Source organism: Callospermophilus lateralis, chromosome 1, assembly GCF_048772815.1.
Source record: "Callospermophilus lateralis isolate mCalLat2 chromosome 1, mCalLat2.hap1, whole genome shotgun sequence".
Classification (NCBI taxonomy): Eukaryota; Metazoa; Chordata; class Mammalia; order Rodentia; family Sciuridae; genus Callospermophilus; species Callospermophilus lateralis.
The window spans coordinates 73,558,923-73,580,603 of NC_135305.1; the positions used below are offsets into that span (position 1 = coordinate 73,558,923).

At 32.4% G+C, this 21,681-nt stretch overlaps 1 protein-coding gene across 1 annotated transcript in view; it reads right to left on the reverse strand.

Moving 5' to 3' along the window:
• Agmo (alkylglycerol monooxygenase) overlaps positions 1–21,681 on the reverse strand; it is a 333,523-nt gene that overhangs the window by 165,029 nt on the left and 146,813 nt on the right. The window contains exons 6-8 of the mRNA XM_076863071.2: positions 4,556–4,622; positions 2,389–2,454; positions 2,218–2,297 (exon numbers count right to left, since the gene is read on the reverse strand). Coding sequence (XP_076719186.2) covers positions 2,218–2,297; positions 2,389–2,454; positions 4,556–4,622 — 213 coding nt within the window. The remainder of the gene's footprint in view (positions 1–2,217; positions 2,298–2,388; positions 2,455–4,555; positions 4,623–21,681) is intronic.

Sequence of the window (21,681 nt, forward strand, 5' to 3'; positions counted from 1 at the left end):
GAAAAAGTAAAGTGTTTAGGAGTTAAAACATACATTAAAATATTTATCTTTTTTGTGATTTTTGAAAACTGAACACAATTTTGCTTGTATCATTCTGGATGGAAGCCATGAAAAATACATGGTAATGTTTTAAAATAGAGTATTTTCTCATTTATTTGGCACAACCCAATGCCTTGAAACTTTGGGATGCCAAAGAAAACCAAAATAAATGATTTATACTACATCATCATCATCATCATCATCATCATCATAACCCTCTATCTAACATAAGTCCATTCCAAGTTGTTTTTGATTCCCCTTGGTGATAAGTGAAAAATTTAGCTGTAACTAACTGAATAAAACTAAAAATAACTACATTTTTTTACATATAAGAACTCTTAATTATTCTAACTTGTAGACTTGACTTTTCTGACAATATATGAGAGCATGTGGGATACTAAACCTTGGTGATTTCTAACTAAAGAAAGAGTTTATATAGGGCAGAGATCTGGTACATGTTCCTCTCACAGATTCACCAGTGGCTTATAGATGCCTGTGACTGTCTCACTATTGTGCCTCATCAAGACCTAACCATCCACCTCTTAGTGTAGCTCTCACTGTATACAATAGCAACTCTCTTATTCTGTCTCAAATATGAATACTTTTCCTCAGCAAGAGTGTCCATTTCCAAGGCTTGCTACTTACAGATTCATTCATCAAACATCAGCATTGGCACCAATTAGGAACTTGGTAGAAACAGAATTGTAGAACTTAGACCTGCTGGATGGGGTCTACATTTTAGTAAGATTCTGCTGTGATTCACATGCACGCTAGATTTGGAAAGCTCTTTCATAGAGTACAGAGATCAACTGTCTACTTTTTTTTTGTTTTATTTTTAATCTCCACAGTAAGGAAACAAATCCTTTGTGAAGTGAAGGAACAGTAGCTTTCAATGTATTATTTTTAACTTGCTTTAAATTATATAAATTTTATCATTAAAAAGTTTCTTAAAATATTTGTTGTTCTCCTGAGAGTTATATCATGTTCTTAGTAAAGTCTAACCAAGAGAGAGAGAAAGAAGTTCAATGTAGTTTAGAAGAGAGATAATTAGCTTTTCTTTTTTGGTGTATGAGTGATAAATGCCTTTCACTTAAAAGTGAAGGCAACTTGAGACAATCTTTTATGTAAAGAGGCAGTATAGGGTAAATGTTAAATTGAGTCTTGGCATTGGTCTACAACCACCTTGGTTAAGTTTGCACTTGACAAGCTGTGTGAACTTGGTTGAACTAATTAAATCCTGAAGAACTCAGTTTCTTCCACCAGAAAAATGGGAATAATAAGAGCTTCTGTCTCATAAGATTTTAGTGATGCTGACATTAAATTTTTGTGCTGTGCTACTTGCTGCATGCTGCACATAGTAGAAATTCAGCAAAGTTGACTTTTTGTTATTTCAACTTTCTGTGAAAATTTGAAGTAGATTTGAAAAACAGACCCAACATGAACAAAACTGGTCCAGTTTTGTCAGTTACTGAATGCTGTAACCAGTACCTTGTATAGAACTGTTGTTGACTAACCTATTCAGTTCTTTGAGCATTCTTATCTTTTTCTTATTTGTGAGTCCCTAACCCCAGGAGTCTCTGTGGTGGTCTGATGCTGACATATCAGGGCCTCACAGACATTCTTCATTTCTCTAGTGCCAACCATTGAAGCTAGTGAACAACCAATACCATATGTCTAACAGAAAACTGGACCAGTCCAACAAGTGTTATCAGGTGAGGTAATGTCAGACCTAACCATTCTGTAATAGTTCTTGACACTTAGGTCTAAGGAGAGCAGGGCAAAGGCCTCACGCTGAATTTCTAACTAGAGACATGCATCCTGGAAGTAAAATTGTTCTTACTGCAAGATCAGCTTTAATTCTACACGTTACTACTGCTTCTGAATACATGAATATATTTCAAGTCTATTCTGAGAAAGAGCATGGTTCCTAAAGAGAAATAATTTTTATAATAGGAAATAGACATATTCAAAAATTCTTATAATGAGTTGTTTTTAAATGTATTTACCCAATTTTATTCAACTTTTTCCTTGAGTACCAAAGTCACTCCCAAATTCTTTTACAGTTAAGCATTTTTGTAGCAGTGTAATATACTTCCATCTTTCAATAACTGATTTTTCTCTTAACTATATATTTATGAAATAATACAAATTCAGATTGAGTATGACCAATCTTATTACCTGCACCCTGAGTGGGTCAAAGGTATTAATTGGATGTGTAACACCATATATAACTCTTTCTTTCTCTGCTTCAAAAGTCCCTGGAAGACAAACATTAAAAGGATATTATCTTTGACATTCTGTGAATAAAGAAGTAAATTTAATTGTTTGATTTTTTTATGTTTTACTTACCAAAAATTCTATCCCAAATAATAAGAGTGCCACCATAGTTTTTGTCTATGCAGTAACGATTTTTGCCTATGAAAGAAAATAATAGACAATAATTTTTCAATAAAAAGGAGCTTTGGCATTTTGAAATATCTTTTTCTTGTTTTTAGAACAAGATTTTAGTGATGCTGACATTTTGTACTATTAAACTAAGATTTAAGCAACAGAATGATATTCCTGAGAGTATCTTGGGCTTGACAACAACAGATTTTTCCAGCAATGGAGTTTCATTTTATTTATTTTCAGTTAATTTTACTAAAAAGAACAAGTTTTTCTTGAAATTATATGCACTTTCCACAAATTTCAGTTTAAAAAAATGTAAGATAAATCTACATGGTTATTTTTTCAAGACTACTAATTAAATAATTAAAAAGTAAATGGTATAGAGAAAACTGAATGGGAAATAAGGAAATAATACATGTATGTTTTTTTTTTATTTTTAATTTTTGATGTGTCACATCATTTATCCTTTTCTCTACATCTGTTTTAAGAAGAAAATTAGAATAAATCTTGGTTAATTTTAAATAACTTTAATAATTTAATTATTAAAATACATAAGTAAAATTTAAATTGCTTTTGGCCTTTTAATTTAACATATGATGCTTTTCCTAATCCAAAGTACACAAATTACAATTTGTTTAATATATTTTTAATTGACATGATCATATCAATGTGAATACAAATCTAAAAAAGAATAGAAATCCACCAAGCCACTACTCCAATAAACTTAACTATCTTCACGTGTTCTCATTCCCTGACAAGCTTTTCTTACATGCAAATATACATTTGAAGCATAGATAAAGCAAAAATCTTCCTCACAGCAAAAATAGAATGAGATTGGCAGTAAAGATGCTCAACCCATCACATGGTCTAAACAATGGCTTTTTTTTTGGATGAGGGAGTGTTTTGCCCCTCAAAGGACATTTGACAATATATGGACACATCCTTGAAAGATACAGCTCAGAAGGAGCAGCAATGACACCTAATGCACAGAAACCAGTGCTTCCAGTGCCCAGAATAGCCCTCCAACTAAGTGTTGGTCCACAATGGTGAGGTTGAGAAACCCTGATAGAAAGCAGTAGAAGTAAGAAAGTGAAGTCAAACAAAGGGAACTGCAGCTATTTGTTTTTAAATCTAGACTTGTTCTATTCCATTGCTTATTTTTCCTTTTATACATAGAAAACTGCAAGAATATAATGCTCTTGACCTCTCCCCCTCTAACTCTTCCTTGGGAATGGGAGAGTGACAGTTGGATTTGGAAGAGTGTGACCCATTCTCTCCTCTGCCTGTGGGAGCTTGTGCTGCTCTGTCCCCTGTTCTAGAGGAAGGATGTACCTCCCTTGAGAAGGCAGGACTGGAGTGCTCCTATGAAACCTGGAGGTATAAAAACAAAGCTTAGTATTTATTCCTTTATTATTAGCTTTCTTCTCTAAATATTATGTTTGTAAGATTTAATCATACAATTGAATATAGCAATTATTTGAACATTTTTATTGTAAAAAATGAATTTTCTATAATTTATTTACCTTTTGTACTGCTGATAAATATTTGAATTAATTTTTTTTTGCATCATAAATAATGCTGATATGGACATTCTTTATAGTTCTCCTAGTGCACAAATGTAAACATTTCTATTATCATTTAAGTTGTTGTTTCTAAACATTAGGCACTAGCCACATGGGATTTGCTCCTCTGGTAAATGAAGCTTATATTGAGTTTGTTTATAGGACTTCAAAAGGAGAGAGGAGTGTGGCTTATTAGACTCTGTACAACTCCCAACAGTTTTCAAGACTAAGTACTCTCTGGTTATAGACAGGAAAGACCTTCAGAACTGAGCCTTCAAGAGACTGCTTCAATACATACAATGTTATCTCCTCAGCTGATTAACACATTTTCCCTCTACAAGGAGACTGAGATATAATAAAAAGAGGAATTCAAGAGCCAGATGGAGAAAGTGCTACCCCACCACAGACCATGATTCAAACCTGAGACTGATCTAGGTATAACAGAAGACATATAGCTATGTAGACAATGTGTGCTGACTCTATGGGAGATTTACATGAATTGATGCAAGACAATATAACAATTATAGAATTTTTAAAGAAATAAAGAAGAAATAGAACTTCCTTACCATGATGAACCCTATGATGGCTAGGAGTATTAAGAATCAGTTCCAAAGGACCAAGGTTATTGATGATCTGTTTAAACAAAAGAAATATTTCCACACATAGCTATTATTAAGTGAGTTTATAATATATAAATACATTTAAAACCCACACAGTTTATGAATTATAGCAAATTTTGAGGTTGACATTAGAGAATAGGAAGAAGTCTCCTTGTCACCTGGAGTTCAATAAAGAGACTAATGTTTGCACAACTCCATTCCCAGAGGCAGTATGGTAACACGGTGAAGAGCAAGACTGCCTCAGTTCAGTTCCCAAATCCACCACTTATAACTCTGTGATCTTGGAGAAATAGCTTAGATTTTATTCCTTAGTTTTCTCACCTTTACCATGGAAATGACAGTAAGTAGATACTGATATGTTTCTGGGATTACAAAGGTTACTATATTTATGTATCACTATTGGTAAGGAACACTTCCTTTAAGTTCCATGCTACTTTGTTTTTCACTTTTCATCTATGGCTTTATTTATGTTAGCAGAACATCATTGGGTTGTTTCTACCCTGTAATGAGTCATCTAACTACAGTGTTCTATTCTGGTAATTACTGATTGCACTAGGGTGATCATGCTTATTCAACTGGAATTCTGAATGGAGTTTTACCTGTAGATGAACCTTCTACAATTCCATCTTACAAGTATAATTCAAAGTTTGGTTGAAAGTCAAGTTACTTACAACAAGATCTGGTCCCTCCCTAACTCTTTAAAGGTCTCTCAACATTTCTCTGGAGGAATCCCCTGTTCCTCAGTCCAAAAATCCTGAGGATAATAGGAAACAAGTAGGTGCCATTAAAAATGTACAGTAAGCTTTATGTAAGACACTTGATGTGTTATACAAATATTGAGTAATGAAAAATAAATTTCTTGTTATGGTATTTCAAAAAATAAAACACCTTTAGAATTATTTTCCATTTAAGTAACTTTTGAGGAAAACAGGAATAAATTAGATGGTGTTTAAGGGGATAAAATAGCCACTGGCAAACATGAATTTGGTGAATTTGGTCACAAGTCAGGAGAGCAGGGGGAAAATAGGGAGATGCTCATGTTGAAGAGAACCAAACATAATATATGAACCTTGTTTGAATACCCATTTGAACAAATCACACATAAAAGATATTTTCAGCAATGGGAAAATTGTATTATTATCAGAATATTAAATGATAAAAAGTTTTTATTGGGAGTTAAAACGGGATTTTATGCATGAAAATGCAATTGGTTTTAAGAGTTGTGTAACTGAGGAATACATAACACAAGATCCAAATTTTCTTCAAAATATTTTGACAATAAAAAATGTAAAAGAGAAAAGGATAATTTATGCAAATGAAGCAAAATCTTGATTTGTGAACAAGAGCAAAAGAGACATAAATTCATTCTGTTTTTCTATTTTTATGAGTGTTTGGAAATATTTAAGATAAAAATTTAAATAAAAGAAATTAACTTGGGCTGGGGATGTGGCTCAAGCAGTAGCATGCTCGCCTGTCATGCGTGCGTCCTGGGTTCCATCCTCAGCACCACATACAAACAAAGATGTTGTGTCCGCCGATAACTAAAAAATAAAATATTAAAAATTCTCTCTCTCTCTCTCTCTCTCTCTCTCTCTCTCTCTCTCTCTCTCTCTCCTCTCTCTCTCTTTAAAATAAAAGAAATTATACTATTTTAATATAGTGTAACATGCACAAAGCCAATTGAAAGTATCCAATAGATCTCCAAGTTCCAAACCATACCTCCAAATCGAAACTCTTTATCTACCTGGGTTTAATTATTTTTTGGCAAGCTCTTACTTTAAAACACCCAATTTACAATTGCTCTGTAAATGTCAGCAGCTAGGGTGGCCACACTGTCCTTAGTTTGTGGCCTCCTGTACCTTCTCAAAGTGGAAGCTGTGACAATGCTGCCATAGAGTAGCAGGCATCCTTCAGAACCTTCAAATGCACGGGTGCCACCAACATGTCCCTATTGTCCCACTGTTCCCAGGTATGAAAGAGACAGTCTTTGCCTTTTGCTCTGCTTCCCAGATTTTAAGGGTTTCTCAGTTTCTATTACGTACTGGACAGAACTGTCTGCCTGCAGGGGTTAAAAAATAATAATATTATGTACTAGATGATAGTTGAGTTCTCTCTTTTCTCCCCACTGATCCCTTTTTCTTACCTGAAGTCTCATTCACCATTTTAAAGTTATTTCTATGAGAAATGTATTCTGAGCTCAAACAACAGACTTTTTGAATAATTCATAGAATAGATCTCTTTTGTATATCAAAGACCATCCGTATTTTTAAATTTTCAATAGTTCAAAATATTGTGAATATATATCTCATTTCAGACTATGTTCCTACGAAATAAGGCAAAAAGTATCTCATAAATACTATATTAATGACTGGGAATTGGGAAAGAGTTATGTGGAAATTGTATTACATTATTCTCATTGGTGGAAAAATATTTGTAAAGAAGAATGGTAGTGGACAGAGAACAAGAAGGTGGGGGTTCCTCAGCAGTTGGAACATTGAAATCTGATGTTTTGGTTGGACTGTGTATCTCTGGCAGACAACCAAATAGAAAAGGAGAGAGCCATTTTATCCTTGTTTGTCTCTTTGGTGCCTAACATGTGTTACAAAAACAAACAACAAAATGGGGTGGAGGGCCTACGCTGACCAGCTCCTGCTACCCAGATGCAGCTCTGATCCTTGGTCCTGGCATGTCTGCAGCCAGACTGAAAGCCACACAAATGGTGAGTGCATTCAGATGACCGGAGCCTTGGCTGAGGGCATTATTATTATTATTTTTGATGTTGAACTCTTCCTTGGAGAATATTTTTTGCTCTTGCAGGCAAAAACATGGTGATATCAATATTAAAAGTCCCCCCCTCCATTTTTTATTAAAAGCTAAGTATAACACCGTTAACCACAGTTAAATTTCCTGGTAGGGCCTATGAGTACTTTGGAGCTTGAGAAGACCACCTCAGAGGGGGATATGATTCATCATTCAGACAGCTGGGTCAGAACCCCTCATGTAGAAAACCCTTCTGATTCAGTCATGGAGAATTCATTAATATTTAATAAGGGTTGAGCGTAATGATTTAATTATCGCCCACATTTGCAAATTCAGCCATTTAGTAATTCAACCACATCTAGCTTGAATTCTCTTCCTGAAAATGTTACTCTGGGAATAATTGCAGCTATTCTTCTTTGTTAGAAAAAAAAAGTTATTTGTTTGTCTTTATTAGATTTAGATGTGGAGTTCATTTAAATTATGGGCTTTTAGAACATATAGGGATCCTCAACATAATATTATTCAATAATCTATTTTTTAAAAAAACGGTAAAACTGAAACTCAGAAAGGTTACCCTACTAGTCAAAATTATAACAGGTTGGAATAAGTCCTAAAGTTTTTTCAACTTCATCTCAAGAATATTTCTATCATTATTGCATTTAATACACATTACTACAATTTTCCATCCATGTAATTTAATTTTTATAGAAAATTAAAACAGTTAAAATGTTTTCAGGTATTTACAAGGAGGCCAAGGATTTCAACTTCTAAACTGCCTCGTGCTTTTTACAATGCAGAGGACAGTGGCATAGTTGAATTCTGGTGATCGTTACCTGGTGAATATGTGGCATTATCTTCACATTCTCCGACTACAAGATTGTGGGGGCCTCAGTTTCACTGACAGGAGACAGAGAAAGAAAAGGGAATTTCCATTTTTTCACAGGTGGTTTTTGGAATTTCTCTGAGAGTTTTTGCAGCCCAGTTGCCCAGCACTCACATTTGAGTTGAAGGACAGCGAGATCAAAAAGATTAACAAAATACCCCTTGTATCTGGGTGATCAGTCTGGTATAATTTTGCTATGGAAATTTAAAAAGTAGGTACCTTTAATAAATATATTATTAAGTATAGAGTAAATAGTAAATATATTATTAAATGCCGGTTATGAATTTTGGTTGTAATTTTTTTCCCCATGATATAGTTCTCAGGTATTTTCTCACTCTCCTACCCTATCTGAAAAAACATGCTTCTGTAGATCTTTCTAATTTAAATTGAAAAAAAATTTAGACTAGAACTCTATAAAACCTCAAGTTAATTATTCTAAATAAGTTTACTTTTATAAATTATTTCTTAAGAAATTAACCTATTTCATTTTGTGTAATTTTGAATTATGAAAAAGATTCTTTTGATTAGAAGACATTGACTGGGCTAGATTTCTGAAGCCCAACAGAAAGTATCCAAGAAATTATCTAATGATTGAGTTACAGAGCAAAACTTGATTTTAAGAAAAGTATTTTGATAATTCAAGGTAAATTATTTCAATTGTTAAATCTGCTCAAAAATTTGCCTTGTCTCACTTTAATCTGACAACTGAGGTGGAAAAGAGACTTTCTAAATCTAATAATGAAATGTGTAACTCAATTCTGTCCACAGTTTTTAGAAGAATAATGGGAATATCACAAATATTTCTATCATTTGTTTTTTTTTTTTTCATCTGTTAATGGGTATGAAAAAGGCTAAAATATGTTGAAAAGTCATATCGGTATTTAAAAACACTTTTTAGAAAGAAGTTATGAGCTTATCATTAATTGTAAAGTTAACCCTAAATAAGAGATTCCTACAATACTCATGTTTCCTTTCTGAGAGGGAAAAATCTAATCAGGACAATATGTCCTGAGATGCTTTACTAGAATTCTTATTATAACAGTGAATGTGCAAACAATATGACTGAGGTGTGACTGGGTTGAGGGTGAGGTGAAATGAAATCTCCATTGCAGGAAAAAATGCCTGCATTCAGATGAGCACAGGTCAGAGTGATGACATTGGTGACATTGACTACAACCAGTCAAGACTTTCTTTACAGCATCGTGCATGACTGATGTTCCAAAAAGTCCTACACCACTGTGGGTCTCCTTGTTTCAGTGCAGTTGGTATGTAAGAGAAGCACTAAGCCTAATACATTATCATCTAAAATAAAAATCATTGTCATACAGGATTTAATTGAGAAAGATATGCCTCGAGAACAGTTCAGAAGTGGCAAAACTGTCAGATGAGAACAGTGACAAGATTCTGTGCAAGCCTAAACTAAGATTAAATGGACTAATAGTTAAACCATGATTAGCTGACTTTTTTTTGGCCAACCTTCCCACTTCCTTTCCTCCTCTTTCTCTTTCTCTTTGTCTTCCTTCTTTGTCTCTCTCTCTCTGCTGTTTTATTCCTTTATACATCTAACTCAATTATTTTTATAACTACCTACCTAAACATGTTTATGTGCATGTATAAAAATGTAGAGAATCTTTTCTTTGGAAATATATCCTTTACTATGAGCTCATACATATCTTTTTGAAAAGTGAGTGGTTGTAAATATTTGCTTTTGAAATTTATTTGTTCTTTTTAGACATATATATATATATATATATGTATATATATACATATATATGACAATAGATTATATTTTGACATATGTATACATGGAGTATAACTTTTACTAATTAAGATCCCATTCTTATGGTTATACATGATATGGAGTTTCCCTGGTGGTGTATTCATATACAAACATAGGAAAGTTATGTCAGATTCATTCTACTCTCATGAATCATTTATATGGCTCATTGTAAATATTTCTATGCCATTTCAATAATATATTCCTATATTTAGCCTAATTTATAGAGAGACTCTGAAGAACAAAAATATTAATGTAAATACCTATATTTATCCTTCTTAAATATATTTATCATACATGTTAAATATTAAGTATATACTCAAATTCCAAAGAACTATTTTAAGCAACAAGCTAACAATAATAATTTTCTGTGAGCACTAGAAATAATCAGAGCATTAAAGCATGTATTTTAAAATCTTATCAGAGTCTCTTATTAAAAGCTATTTGCATAATCAACAGAGCAAGAAGTCTCTCCTCAGCCAGCACATTCATTTCACAAACATTTATTGAATATTAGAGAACTTCCTAGGTTTTAGAAGCAAAATGAAATAAAGTCACAGTCATTGCCAAAATGAAAGTTATTTACACTCCAGTGGAGTCTTCAAATGAAAGTTATAACTATTTCAGAATAAAGGTATTACTAAAAATATTACCTTTTTCAAGTAATTATTTTTTCTCTTGGGACAAATGAACAAATCATTCAATTAAAAAATCAATTATTATTGCACAATAAAGGCTTAAATTTATACTCAATTTGAATTTATAATTGACATACACAAATTATCCAATAAGGATCATATTGCACTCCTTTTCCAAATTTCAAGCTGAAAATTATCTGGTAGTAAAGATGCATGCTTTTCCTATTCGTCGTTTTTTTTTTATTTTGTTTTTCATCTCCCTGTAGTACAACTTTGCAAGTAGCTCAAATGACTGTTCTCAGAAAATATTTTAGAAAATTCAGAAATTCATAAACTTCTTCAATGGATTACATAGAAATCATAATGATCTGCATGGTTTCATTTATTCATTTGATTTTTACTGAAGACATGATACTGTTCTAAGACTTTGAAAGGTCACAAAGTTCAACAATGGAATTTACAGTTTAATATCAGATAACTTAGCTGTTTCTTAGAGGTAGAATGAGTGATGGTATAAACTTTGTACTTTAAAACTATATATATATATATATATATATATATATATATATATATATATATATATAATTCTCATTTAAAGTTTTGGGGGAAAAAAGTATAAAATCCATGAACACTAGAAAGTCCACATATTAAAATCATTTTATTTTTTGTGCTAAATCAGTTGATCTTTAACATTGTTTTCCTTGTTAAAAGCTTAATCAATCTGAACATTTATGGATGACTTTATGTTGTAGAGCATCTGGTGATGAAATGTAAAAATAAAATCTTAATTACATCCCCCACTAGTTCTGCTATGTTAATTCAAGACAACACACTCAAGTGTTTAGACAGATGGCAGAGGCGGCCATATTGGCCCCTGATTTCTCTACAGGGAAGTAGGAGAAAGCAGAGCTCCTAGGATATGTGCTTGTCTGCCTAGTTTCACACTTTGAAAAACTCAACAAATGCTGATTTATTCACAGCCAAATGTTTTCCTACCTGATTAGGCAGTTTTCTACTTCAGTAAGCATGTAATATGGAGGTAGCTGAATTTCCACAGCAAGGAGTGAAAAAACAATATTTATAGTTTGGAAATGAAACAATCTGGGGGAATCAAGACTGTTGGGATCATAAAGAGCTTCATAGGGAGTAAAGTTCTGATGAATCCACACCACAGGGTTAAGGAGCTAAAGGCTTGGTTTTAACAAAGACTGGGACCAGGCTATGTTTATACAATAAACAGCAGTTTTAAAGGACTGGGTTTAAAACAAACTATCTGGAAGGCTGATTCTTGTCACCGGTGATTACATTATTCTTCAAACAAGAGGATAAGAGCTGTTCAAGTTAGCATCTGATCAAATTTGTTTTACCATACATTTTAAATAACATTTTGGTTTCGTTTTGGAAAAATAAATACAAGGAAATGCTAAACATGTTCCTTCAAAGAGAGGTGGGTTCCAAATGACTTATTTTTAAGACCAATTTAATTGACAGAAGGAGAACTGAAAACATCTATAATCATAACCACATAAAATTTCATTCCTTTGTCACATCATTTTATATTTCTCTATTTGGACAGCAAGAAAGAGAGGCATGATATTTTAAATAATATTAACTCTATGTTAAAAAAAAAAGCAATTGAAAAATGAGAGGTAATCCATGTTTAACAATCCAGTCCAAGTGATCTTATAATACATGCCCATATTCCTTACTCATCGTAAAACTCATTATATTGTGACCACTATAATCATCATATTACCAATTTAACATGTGACTTCCATGTTTATTAGCCAACAAATGTTAATGAGTTATTAACCACATGCCAAGCATTGTCTAAGCATTAGATATTCTAGTGAACAAAACAGATATGAAAATCCATTTCAACTTCCATTTTCAAATATTAACTCTCTTTATTGCCATGCAATACAAATTTTGGTCTGTTAAAAACATTTACAGATACTAATCTTTTGAAGACAAATATACAAAATATGTTTTCAAACAGTAGAATAGAATATACAAATACCTGTATATCTTTAGTCTCTTTGGCCTGCTATTAAAGTCTACTGTGGGGCTGGGGATGTGGCTCAAGTGGTAGCGTGCTCGCCTGGCATGCGTGCGGCCCGGGTTCGATCCTCAGCACCACATACAGACAAATATGTTGTGTCCGACAAATACTAAAAAATAAATATTAAAATTCTCTCTCCTCTCTCTCTCACTCTTAAAAAAAAAAATGTCTACTGTGAATACTTTCTTCTTGTTTTTCCCTCTGCCCTATCACCTATCCCATACATGAATTGTAAAGAATGTAGTTAACACAATCAATTCATTCATTCATTCAAAAGATGTTTATGTTTAGTTATCTGGACATTAGGGAAGTGAAGGAACATAAAATGCTGACCTTGTGTTTGTCCTCAAAAAGTTTACTGTCAAGTCCATATGCCTGATATTCACACATTATCACATCAACATTCAGTCTAATCTCTTGGGGTGCTTGTTCAACATACGAGTTCTGAAGCTCAAATTCCAATCCTTTCACAACAGACATTTAAAAATGGAAATCCACGAATTTGTAGACAGTCCTTAGATGAGCTTGGAAGCTCAAGAAAATTCTCAAAATTTTGTTATTTTTGTTACTATTGGGAAAGATTCACTACAACTGAACAGATCCTTGAAGCAGGATGTGACCCTCAAAATGTTAATGAAAAAAGTGTCAGTTCAGGTCAGAAGATTCAAAGATTCTTTGCCGGGCATTATATATATGTTACATTTGTATAAACCCTAGAAATTTATACATGAGGAAGTTGTGTTGGGCAAAGTCCAATTTCATGTTCCTTTTCATTAAGTCATGTTAATAAATCCTTGATTCCTGTTGAATAAGCATTTTCCAAAACATACATTTTGGAATATAATTTACTTTTCCACCAAATTCCCTTAAATCCAAACTATGTCATCATAAGCCTGAAAAACATACACTATTGGGGGGGATATGGAATAAATATATTTATGACAAAAATATAAGTACAAACATATAAATACACATGGATAATGCAATGTAGTTATTAGTAATTGACACTAAAAATAGTATTAGTAATAGATATTATTAAAATGATTTCACAGATATTATATAAATGTTTTTATTTTACATAAACACTTTTAAGGTATTTATATAGAGGTTATATAAAGTGCCTAATGTTACAGCTCGTTAATAGATCTGTGATTTAAAGCCTGATAAGCAATTCTTTCCTGTACACTGTACAAGTATACAAACAATGTTTTAAGAGAGTGCAAGGATGTCCTATTATCCATCAAGCCAGAAAAACAGCATTCAGCAGTGCAGATCCACGCAATCTGGGATATATAGACACTCTAGCTCTAAAAGATAAAATTAATTAACACAGGATTTCAGAGGAGGGGGAAAAGTTGCTGATCAGGCTTTTAATCACAGATTTCCTATTAACTAGCTATAACATTAGACACTTTATATAATCTCTATATACTTGTTTCCCCACTTCAAATGGGGACAAGTGTTATCTGAAAATTAAATATATAAACACAGTCATCCCTAGGTATCTATGGGGAATTGGTTTCAGTACTTCCCATTGCAAATACTCAAATATGTGGATTCTCAAGGACTTTATTTAAAATGGCGTACTATTTACAAATAATCTCTATATATCTTTCTATACTAAATTTTTAAAATCACCTAGGGATTTCTTATAGTACTTAATGTAGTGTAAGTGCTATGTAAACAGTTGTGATTCTGTATTATAGAGGGCATGCTGACAAGAAAGGTAAGTCTGTAAATGTTCAGTTTGAAAATAATATTTTTCCAAATATTTTTGATACTTGGACATTTGAATCATGAATGCAGAACCCAAGAATACAGAGGGATCACTGTGTGTGTAAAATACTTAGGACAAGGACTTATACATGGACTGAGCTATGTAGGTGTTTGCTTTTAATAAGGGAAAGAGCTTATGAAGTGGAGGAATTTGAGATGGATCTAGTTTATGTTCTAGTCTAACCATCAGAATGGTGCTTGACACAAAGAAAGTTTTAAAAAATGCTATTAGTATTATTTGATGTAACTATATTTTTGAAAAATAGACACCTTGATTATTATATGTAGTGTACTATGCATTTCTAGACATAATTATGACTATTTATGTGCTTTTTGTGACACAATTTTAGTGTGATGTATATTTTAATATAAATTATTAACATAAATAGGTACAGTTCAGCACAGAATGGAAATTAATGGAATGTAGACCAGGAGATATAGGTGTGTTGTCATTGAATACAGTGTATGAAGAACATAAAGTATAAGACATTTTGACTTTATTCAATAAGCAATAGAACATTATCAAAGGATTTGCATCAGCACTGGCTTCTAAAAATAGGTAAGATTTTTAAAGGGGACAATAGGAGTGGACAAAGGATATATAGTTGTTTGCTACAGGTGGGATTAAAACTGAGCTGTCTTAATCAATGGCCTTGACCTTTTCACTGTACCATATTGATTCTTCATAAACTCTGTTGCCATTCATTGTGGTATACTGGAACACAACAGGATAAATGTATTGCTAAGAGAGTAAGTGTGCAAGAGAAGTAAAGCTCAAAAGTCATCTCTGAAGCCAGATATTGTCATATTAAGTAAATCACAGAATATCAATATTCTTAGCTTTAAAATGATGATGTTTGCTTACAGATTTTGATGAATATAAAACTTCAATTTTATGAAAGTTTTTCTATTATATTTCAGAAAAAAACTATCTGCAGCATGAGTGACTATATATACCCTTAATTTAAAGGCCCATTATTGAGATACTCATTCTTTTAACCTATTAAGGTTTAATTCACCTTTAGTGTTTCAAATTATTCTGTGGAAATTTAGTGATTTTTTTTTTTTTTTACTTGGCACATGTTGGATGGTTAACATGGTGGGTATTTTATGACAATGTTAAGACCTAAGTGTGCTGTCTCAAGGGAAGCTGCATAGTATAAGAAATGACAACAAGGCATCTGGAGTTTGAATATTCTTCCTGCAGGAAAACCCCATTATGACACTAATTGCGCATCCCAGGGCAGGTTACTTAGTATAATGGACTTAAGGTAATATTACTACCCATTCCAAAAAGTTTCTATAAAGATGTAGGGAGGTGACATTTGTTGAAATACTTAAGATACTTCCTGAAAAATGTGAGTGCTAGTCAAGTATATGCTGCATAAACTAAAAAAGTAGACAAATACAAATGGCATCTCATCAAATATTTCTTGGGACATGTCAAACAATGACAACTATATGTAACAGAATTCTTGACATAAGATAATTGTAACTGTTCTCCTAAACTTCAGACCTGGTTCTGGTTTCAAATTTTTGGTTTTGTATATTCCTCAATATCAACAACATTTCCTTCATGCAGAATATTATAGCTCATTATTCTACCCTTTTATCCTTTTTGTCCAAAATATATACAAGACTAGGAATGCAACAGAGACTGAATAAATGTCCTAAGGATATAATTGAAGTATTTAATTTGTCCAATTTCATAGTTCCTATATTAAGACTTTGTTTATTCATATTGATTAATTCCTACTAAAATATAGGTTATATTCCAATTATATCACAAAATGTTTGTAAATTATCACGATTGTGGCTAGAAATGGTTTATAAACTGCATACAACAAAATACTTATCTAGTTTTCAAAAAATAACAATGCTGAAAACATTTGTTTGTACTTTCTATGTGTTGAGAACTATTCTAATTGTTAGACCCGAACATAAACCATCATCTTTAATCCTCAATGCTATATATTATGATTCTTTATTTTACATATTAGGAAACTGAGGTACAGGAAGGTAAAGTAAAACTCCAAGTGCATATTTAGAATAGCAAATAAAAGCAGGTTTTCAACTCAGGAAAATTGACACCAGAAACGACAAAGGAAAGAATACAGTTTACATTATAAAAATGGTACTGTTATTTGTAGTTTATCTTGATTAAAAAAAAAAAAAACACTCAGAGAACTAATTGTGTGCTTCTATTCAAATTTAAGTTTTCATAATCATAGTATGTAAAATATTCCCATGTCTCACCTATCTTTACAAAAAGTAAATATTTGTTAATGAAAAATATATGCTGATGTAATAAATTCAATACATCTCCCACAAAGGGCAAAATAACCATGTTTCTCAAAAAATACCTATATTTCTCTGCCACTGTAAGTTAAAATTCACATCACAAATATTTATTTTTTCTTAATAGAGTAATAAAACAATAAAATAAAATGAAACATATACCTAAAAATAAACCTTTACATATAACAAAGTTTTAAGCAGACTATAAGGTTTTGGAGACTAGATAAACACTTCCAAACATTTAGGAAACTGTAATTTTGGGGAAAAGGACAGTAATCAAAATGCTCTATTAGTTGTGTCCTTAAGACTAATTTTTCCTACATTGCTGCCCAAGTTGCTACCACCCTATGGTTTTTGCTGCTATTAGAGTAATATTTTTAAAATTTTTATTTAAAAATTTTTAAATTTTTTTTAATTTGTTCAAATTATTTATACATGACAGTAGAATGCATTTTGACACCTCATACATGAATGGAGTATAACTTCTCCTTCTGGTTGTTCAGGACGTAGAATCACATTGGTTGTGTGATCATATATGTACATAGGGTAATAATGTTCAATTCACTCGACTATTTTTCCTACCCCTATACCCCCTCTCCTCCCTTCACTCCCCTCTGCCTAATCCAAAGAATCTCTGTTTTTTCCTAGTCTCCTCCCTTATTGTGAATTAGTGTCTTATCAGAGAAAACATTTAGCCTTTGGTGTTTTAGGATTGGCTTATTTCTCCTAGTATGTCATTATCCAGCTCCATCCATTTACCTGCAAATGTCTTAATTTCATTTTTCTTTAAAGTTGAGTAGTATTCCATTGTTTATCCATAAATTTGTTGAAGAGCATCTAGGTTGGTTCAGTACTTTGGCTATTGTGAGTTGAGGTTCTATAAACATTGATGTGGCTGTGTCACTGCAGTATGCTGTTTTTACTGTTTAAGTCTCTCATAAATATATTCCCAGATAAAATATCTGGCTGTACTTGTTGCTTGACTATGGAGTGCTGAAGAATTTGTTTTCCTCATAACTTAGCAACTAGGTCACTACATGGGCAGTGTGCCTTGCAGATAGAGTTCTCACAGTAAGATCCTATTAGAATGCTTAAGACATGTCAGACTGCAAGAGGGGGAGTCAAACTCAAAGAGTGCCAGCTTTACTAGATTAGGAGCCAGACCTCGAAGTTTGTGAGTATTAAAGTGACTGGAAATTGAAAGAGGAAATCTCAGAAAGGAAATAGCCACACAAAGGGAGCCACAATAACTGCATAAGAATCCCCTTCCAGCCTTGGCTGGCTCTTGCATAGGACTTGACACTGGGGAACTTGATGGAAAGCAAGGAAGCTGAAAAGCCAAAAAAAAAAAAAAAAAAAAAAAAAAAAACCCTGAGAAGGAATTTTGACTGCTGCCTCAGCTAGCAAGAAGAGAATTTAGAGTTTAAATCCAAATGAGAGGGACTTTGTAAACAACTCAGGAATTTCAAGAAAGAAAGAAAGAAAAGAAACAGGTCTTGCCCTAATATTCTAGACCCCCAGGGATAAGGACACGTTAGGACTAAAAACAATGGCAAAAGGCACAATTCCAGACACAATCTAAATTAAAGTTTCTAAAACACAGAATAGCTAGCCAATTATTTCAATGCCTCTTAGAATAAAAATTTTTAAAAAGTGATCAGAGGATCATAACAGAATCTAGAATCTCTATATTAAATGTGTCATAAAGTTAGCATATAATGAAAATAAATTACTAGAAATATAAAGAAAAAGATAAATGTGCTACATATCAAGTAACAAAAAAGTAAAATAAAAAACAGTTGATTGAAATAAATCTGAACATAAGCCAAATATTTTGGAATTAGCAAGAACATAAAAATAACTATATAATTAAAACTTAGAGGAAAAGATAGTTGTAACAAGTGACAGAGAATTTCAGAGAAATAAAAACCATTAATATATAAACTGAAATTCTGTAATTTTAAAAAGTATCTAATATGAAAATTGTACTAAATGTGCTTAGTAGCAGATTGGAGAGAGCAGGTAAAGGAAAAATAAATTTGAAGATAAGTTGATGCTTTCAAAAATGAATATGAGAAAACATAAAATTTTAAAAATTAACAGCATTCTTGGTCTCTGAGGCAATATCAAGAAGCCTAGTAATATTAATGTCTGAAGACAAAGAAAGAGAAAGGTACACAAATAATGTTTAAGGAAATAATGACCAGGTTTTTGTTCCCAAATTTGCCTTAAAAAGTACATAGCTCTCAATCTAATCTATTTGATGTATGGAAAAATACACATGAAACATAGTCAAAATAAGCAAAGTCAAAAGTGAAAAGAAAAATCATAAACAGCTAAGAGGGAAAAGACACATCACATATAGAATCACAATAAGAAGAATATCAATTGAATTATCTGATACCAAGAAAATATCCAAAAGTGAAGAAAAAAATGGAGATCTCTTTAAAAAAATACAATTTGAATAAATTTGTCAGTACAAACCTCCATTAGAAAAGATGGCAAAGACTAATTCTTTTATTTTGTCTCTTTAAAAATAATCAACTTATTAAATTTAGAATAATAAAAATATTTTGAAATTTGTACCATATGAGAATTTGTCAGGGAAGAACACTAGCCAAAAGTTTGAGAGGGCTTTAACAGAATTATGCTTTAAGACCATCACATTTATGATAAGTGGTATTTATATCAATTTAAGATAGAATGTCTGCTAAATCACCAGAAATACAACACCTACACATATGCACACACATATGTGCGTGTACACACACACACACACAACACACACACACAAGCAAATTAGTAGAAGATGCCTATATCTTTCTATAATCACTTTGACCTTATACTATAGCTCCTCAACAGAGCAACAATAAAAAGAAATTAGTGATATATGTACAGAAAAGAAAAAAATAAAATTATTTTTTCTTAAGAGTATAATAATTTTTATTCTAATTAGCTATACATGACAGCAGAATGCATTTTATTTCATTGTACACAAATGGAGCACAACTTTTCATTTCTCTAGTTGAACACAATTTTGCATCACTTATGCAATCATACATTTATCTAGGGTAATGATGTCTTTCTCATTCCACCATCTTTCGTACCCCCTCCCTTTTCCCAATCCAAAGTTCCTCCATTCTTCCCATTCTCTCTCTCCCCATTATGGATCAGCATCCACTTATAGAGAGAACATTCAGCCTTTGGTTTTTTGGAATTGGCTTACTTCACTTAGCATGATATTCTCCAACTCCATCCATTTACATGCAAATGCCATAATTTTATTTTCTTTTAATGCTAAGTAATATTTCATTGTGTATATATACTACAGTTTCTTTATCCATTCATCCATTGAAGGGCATCTCGGTTTATTCCACAGTTTAGCTATTGTGAATTGAACTGCTATAAACATTGAAGTGTCTGAGTCACTATATTATGCTGATTTAAAGTCCTTTGGGTATAGACCAAGCATAGAGATAGTTGGGTCAAATGGTGGTTCCAGTCCAAGTTTTCTAAGGAAGCTTCATACTGCTTTCCAGATATGTCACACCAATTTGCAGTCTCACCAGCAATGTCTGAGTGTACCTTTTCCCCTACATCCCCACCATCACTTTTTGTTGCTTGTATTCTTGATAATTGCCATTCTGACTGGAGGGAGATAAAATCTTAGAATAGTTTTGATTTGCATTTCTCTACTTACTAGACAGGTTGAACATCTTTTTCATATATTTGTTAATCGATTGTATATCTTCTACTGAGAGATGTCTGTTCAGTGCCTTAGCCCATTTTTTGATTGGGTTGTTTTTTTGGTGATAAATTTTTTGAGTTCTTTATGTATCCTGGAAATTAATGCTCTATCTGATGTGCATGTAGTAAAGATGTTCTCACTCTGTGGGTTCTCTCTTCATATTATTGATCATTGCCTTTGCTGAGAAGACGCTTTTTAGTTTAAATCCATCCAATTTATTGATTCTTGATTTTATTTCTTGTGCTTTAGGAGTCTGGGTAAGGAAGTCAGGACCTAATCCAACTTGATGAAGATTTGGGCCTACTTTTCTTCTATTAGGTGCAAGGTCTCTGGTCTAACTTATAGATCCTTGATCCACTTTGAGTTGAGTTTTGTTCATGGTGAGAGATAAGGACTTAATTTCATTTTGCTGCATATGGATTTCCAGTTTTCCCAGCACCATTTGTTGAAGAGGCTATCTTTTCTCCAATGTATGTTTTTGGCACCTTTGTCTAGTACGAGAAAACTCTATTTATGTTTTTTTTTTTTTTCTTCTGTTTCTTCTATTCTGTACCATTGGTCTACACGTATATTTTGGTGCCAGTACCATGTTGTTTTTTGTTACTATAGCTCTGTAGTATAGTTTAAGGTCTGATATGATGCCTCCTGCTTCACTCTTCTTGCTAAGGAGTGCTTTGGCTATTCGGGGTCTCTTATATTTTCCAAATGTATTTCATAATTGCTTTTTCTATTTCTATGAGGAATGTTATTGGAATTTACTTGAATTGCATTGAATTATATAACACTTTTGGTAGTATGGCTATTTTGACAATATTAATTCTGCCTATCCATGAAGATGACAGATTTTTGTCATTTTTAAGGTCTTCTTGAATTTCTTTCTTTACCGTCCTGTAGTTTTCATTGTAGAGGTCTTTCACCTCTTTTGTTAGATTCATTCCCAAGTATTTTATTTTATTTTATTAAGGCTATTATGAATGGAGTAGTTTTCTTAATTTCTCTTTCAGAGGGTTTATCACTGATGTATAGAAATGCATTTTATTTAAGGGTATTGATTTTATATCTTTTTACTTTGCTGAATTCATTTATTAACTCTAGAAGTTTTCTGGTGGAATTTTCTGGACCCTCTAAGT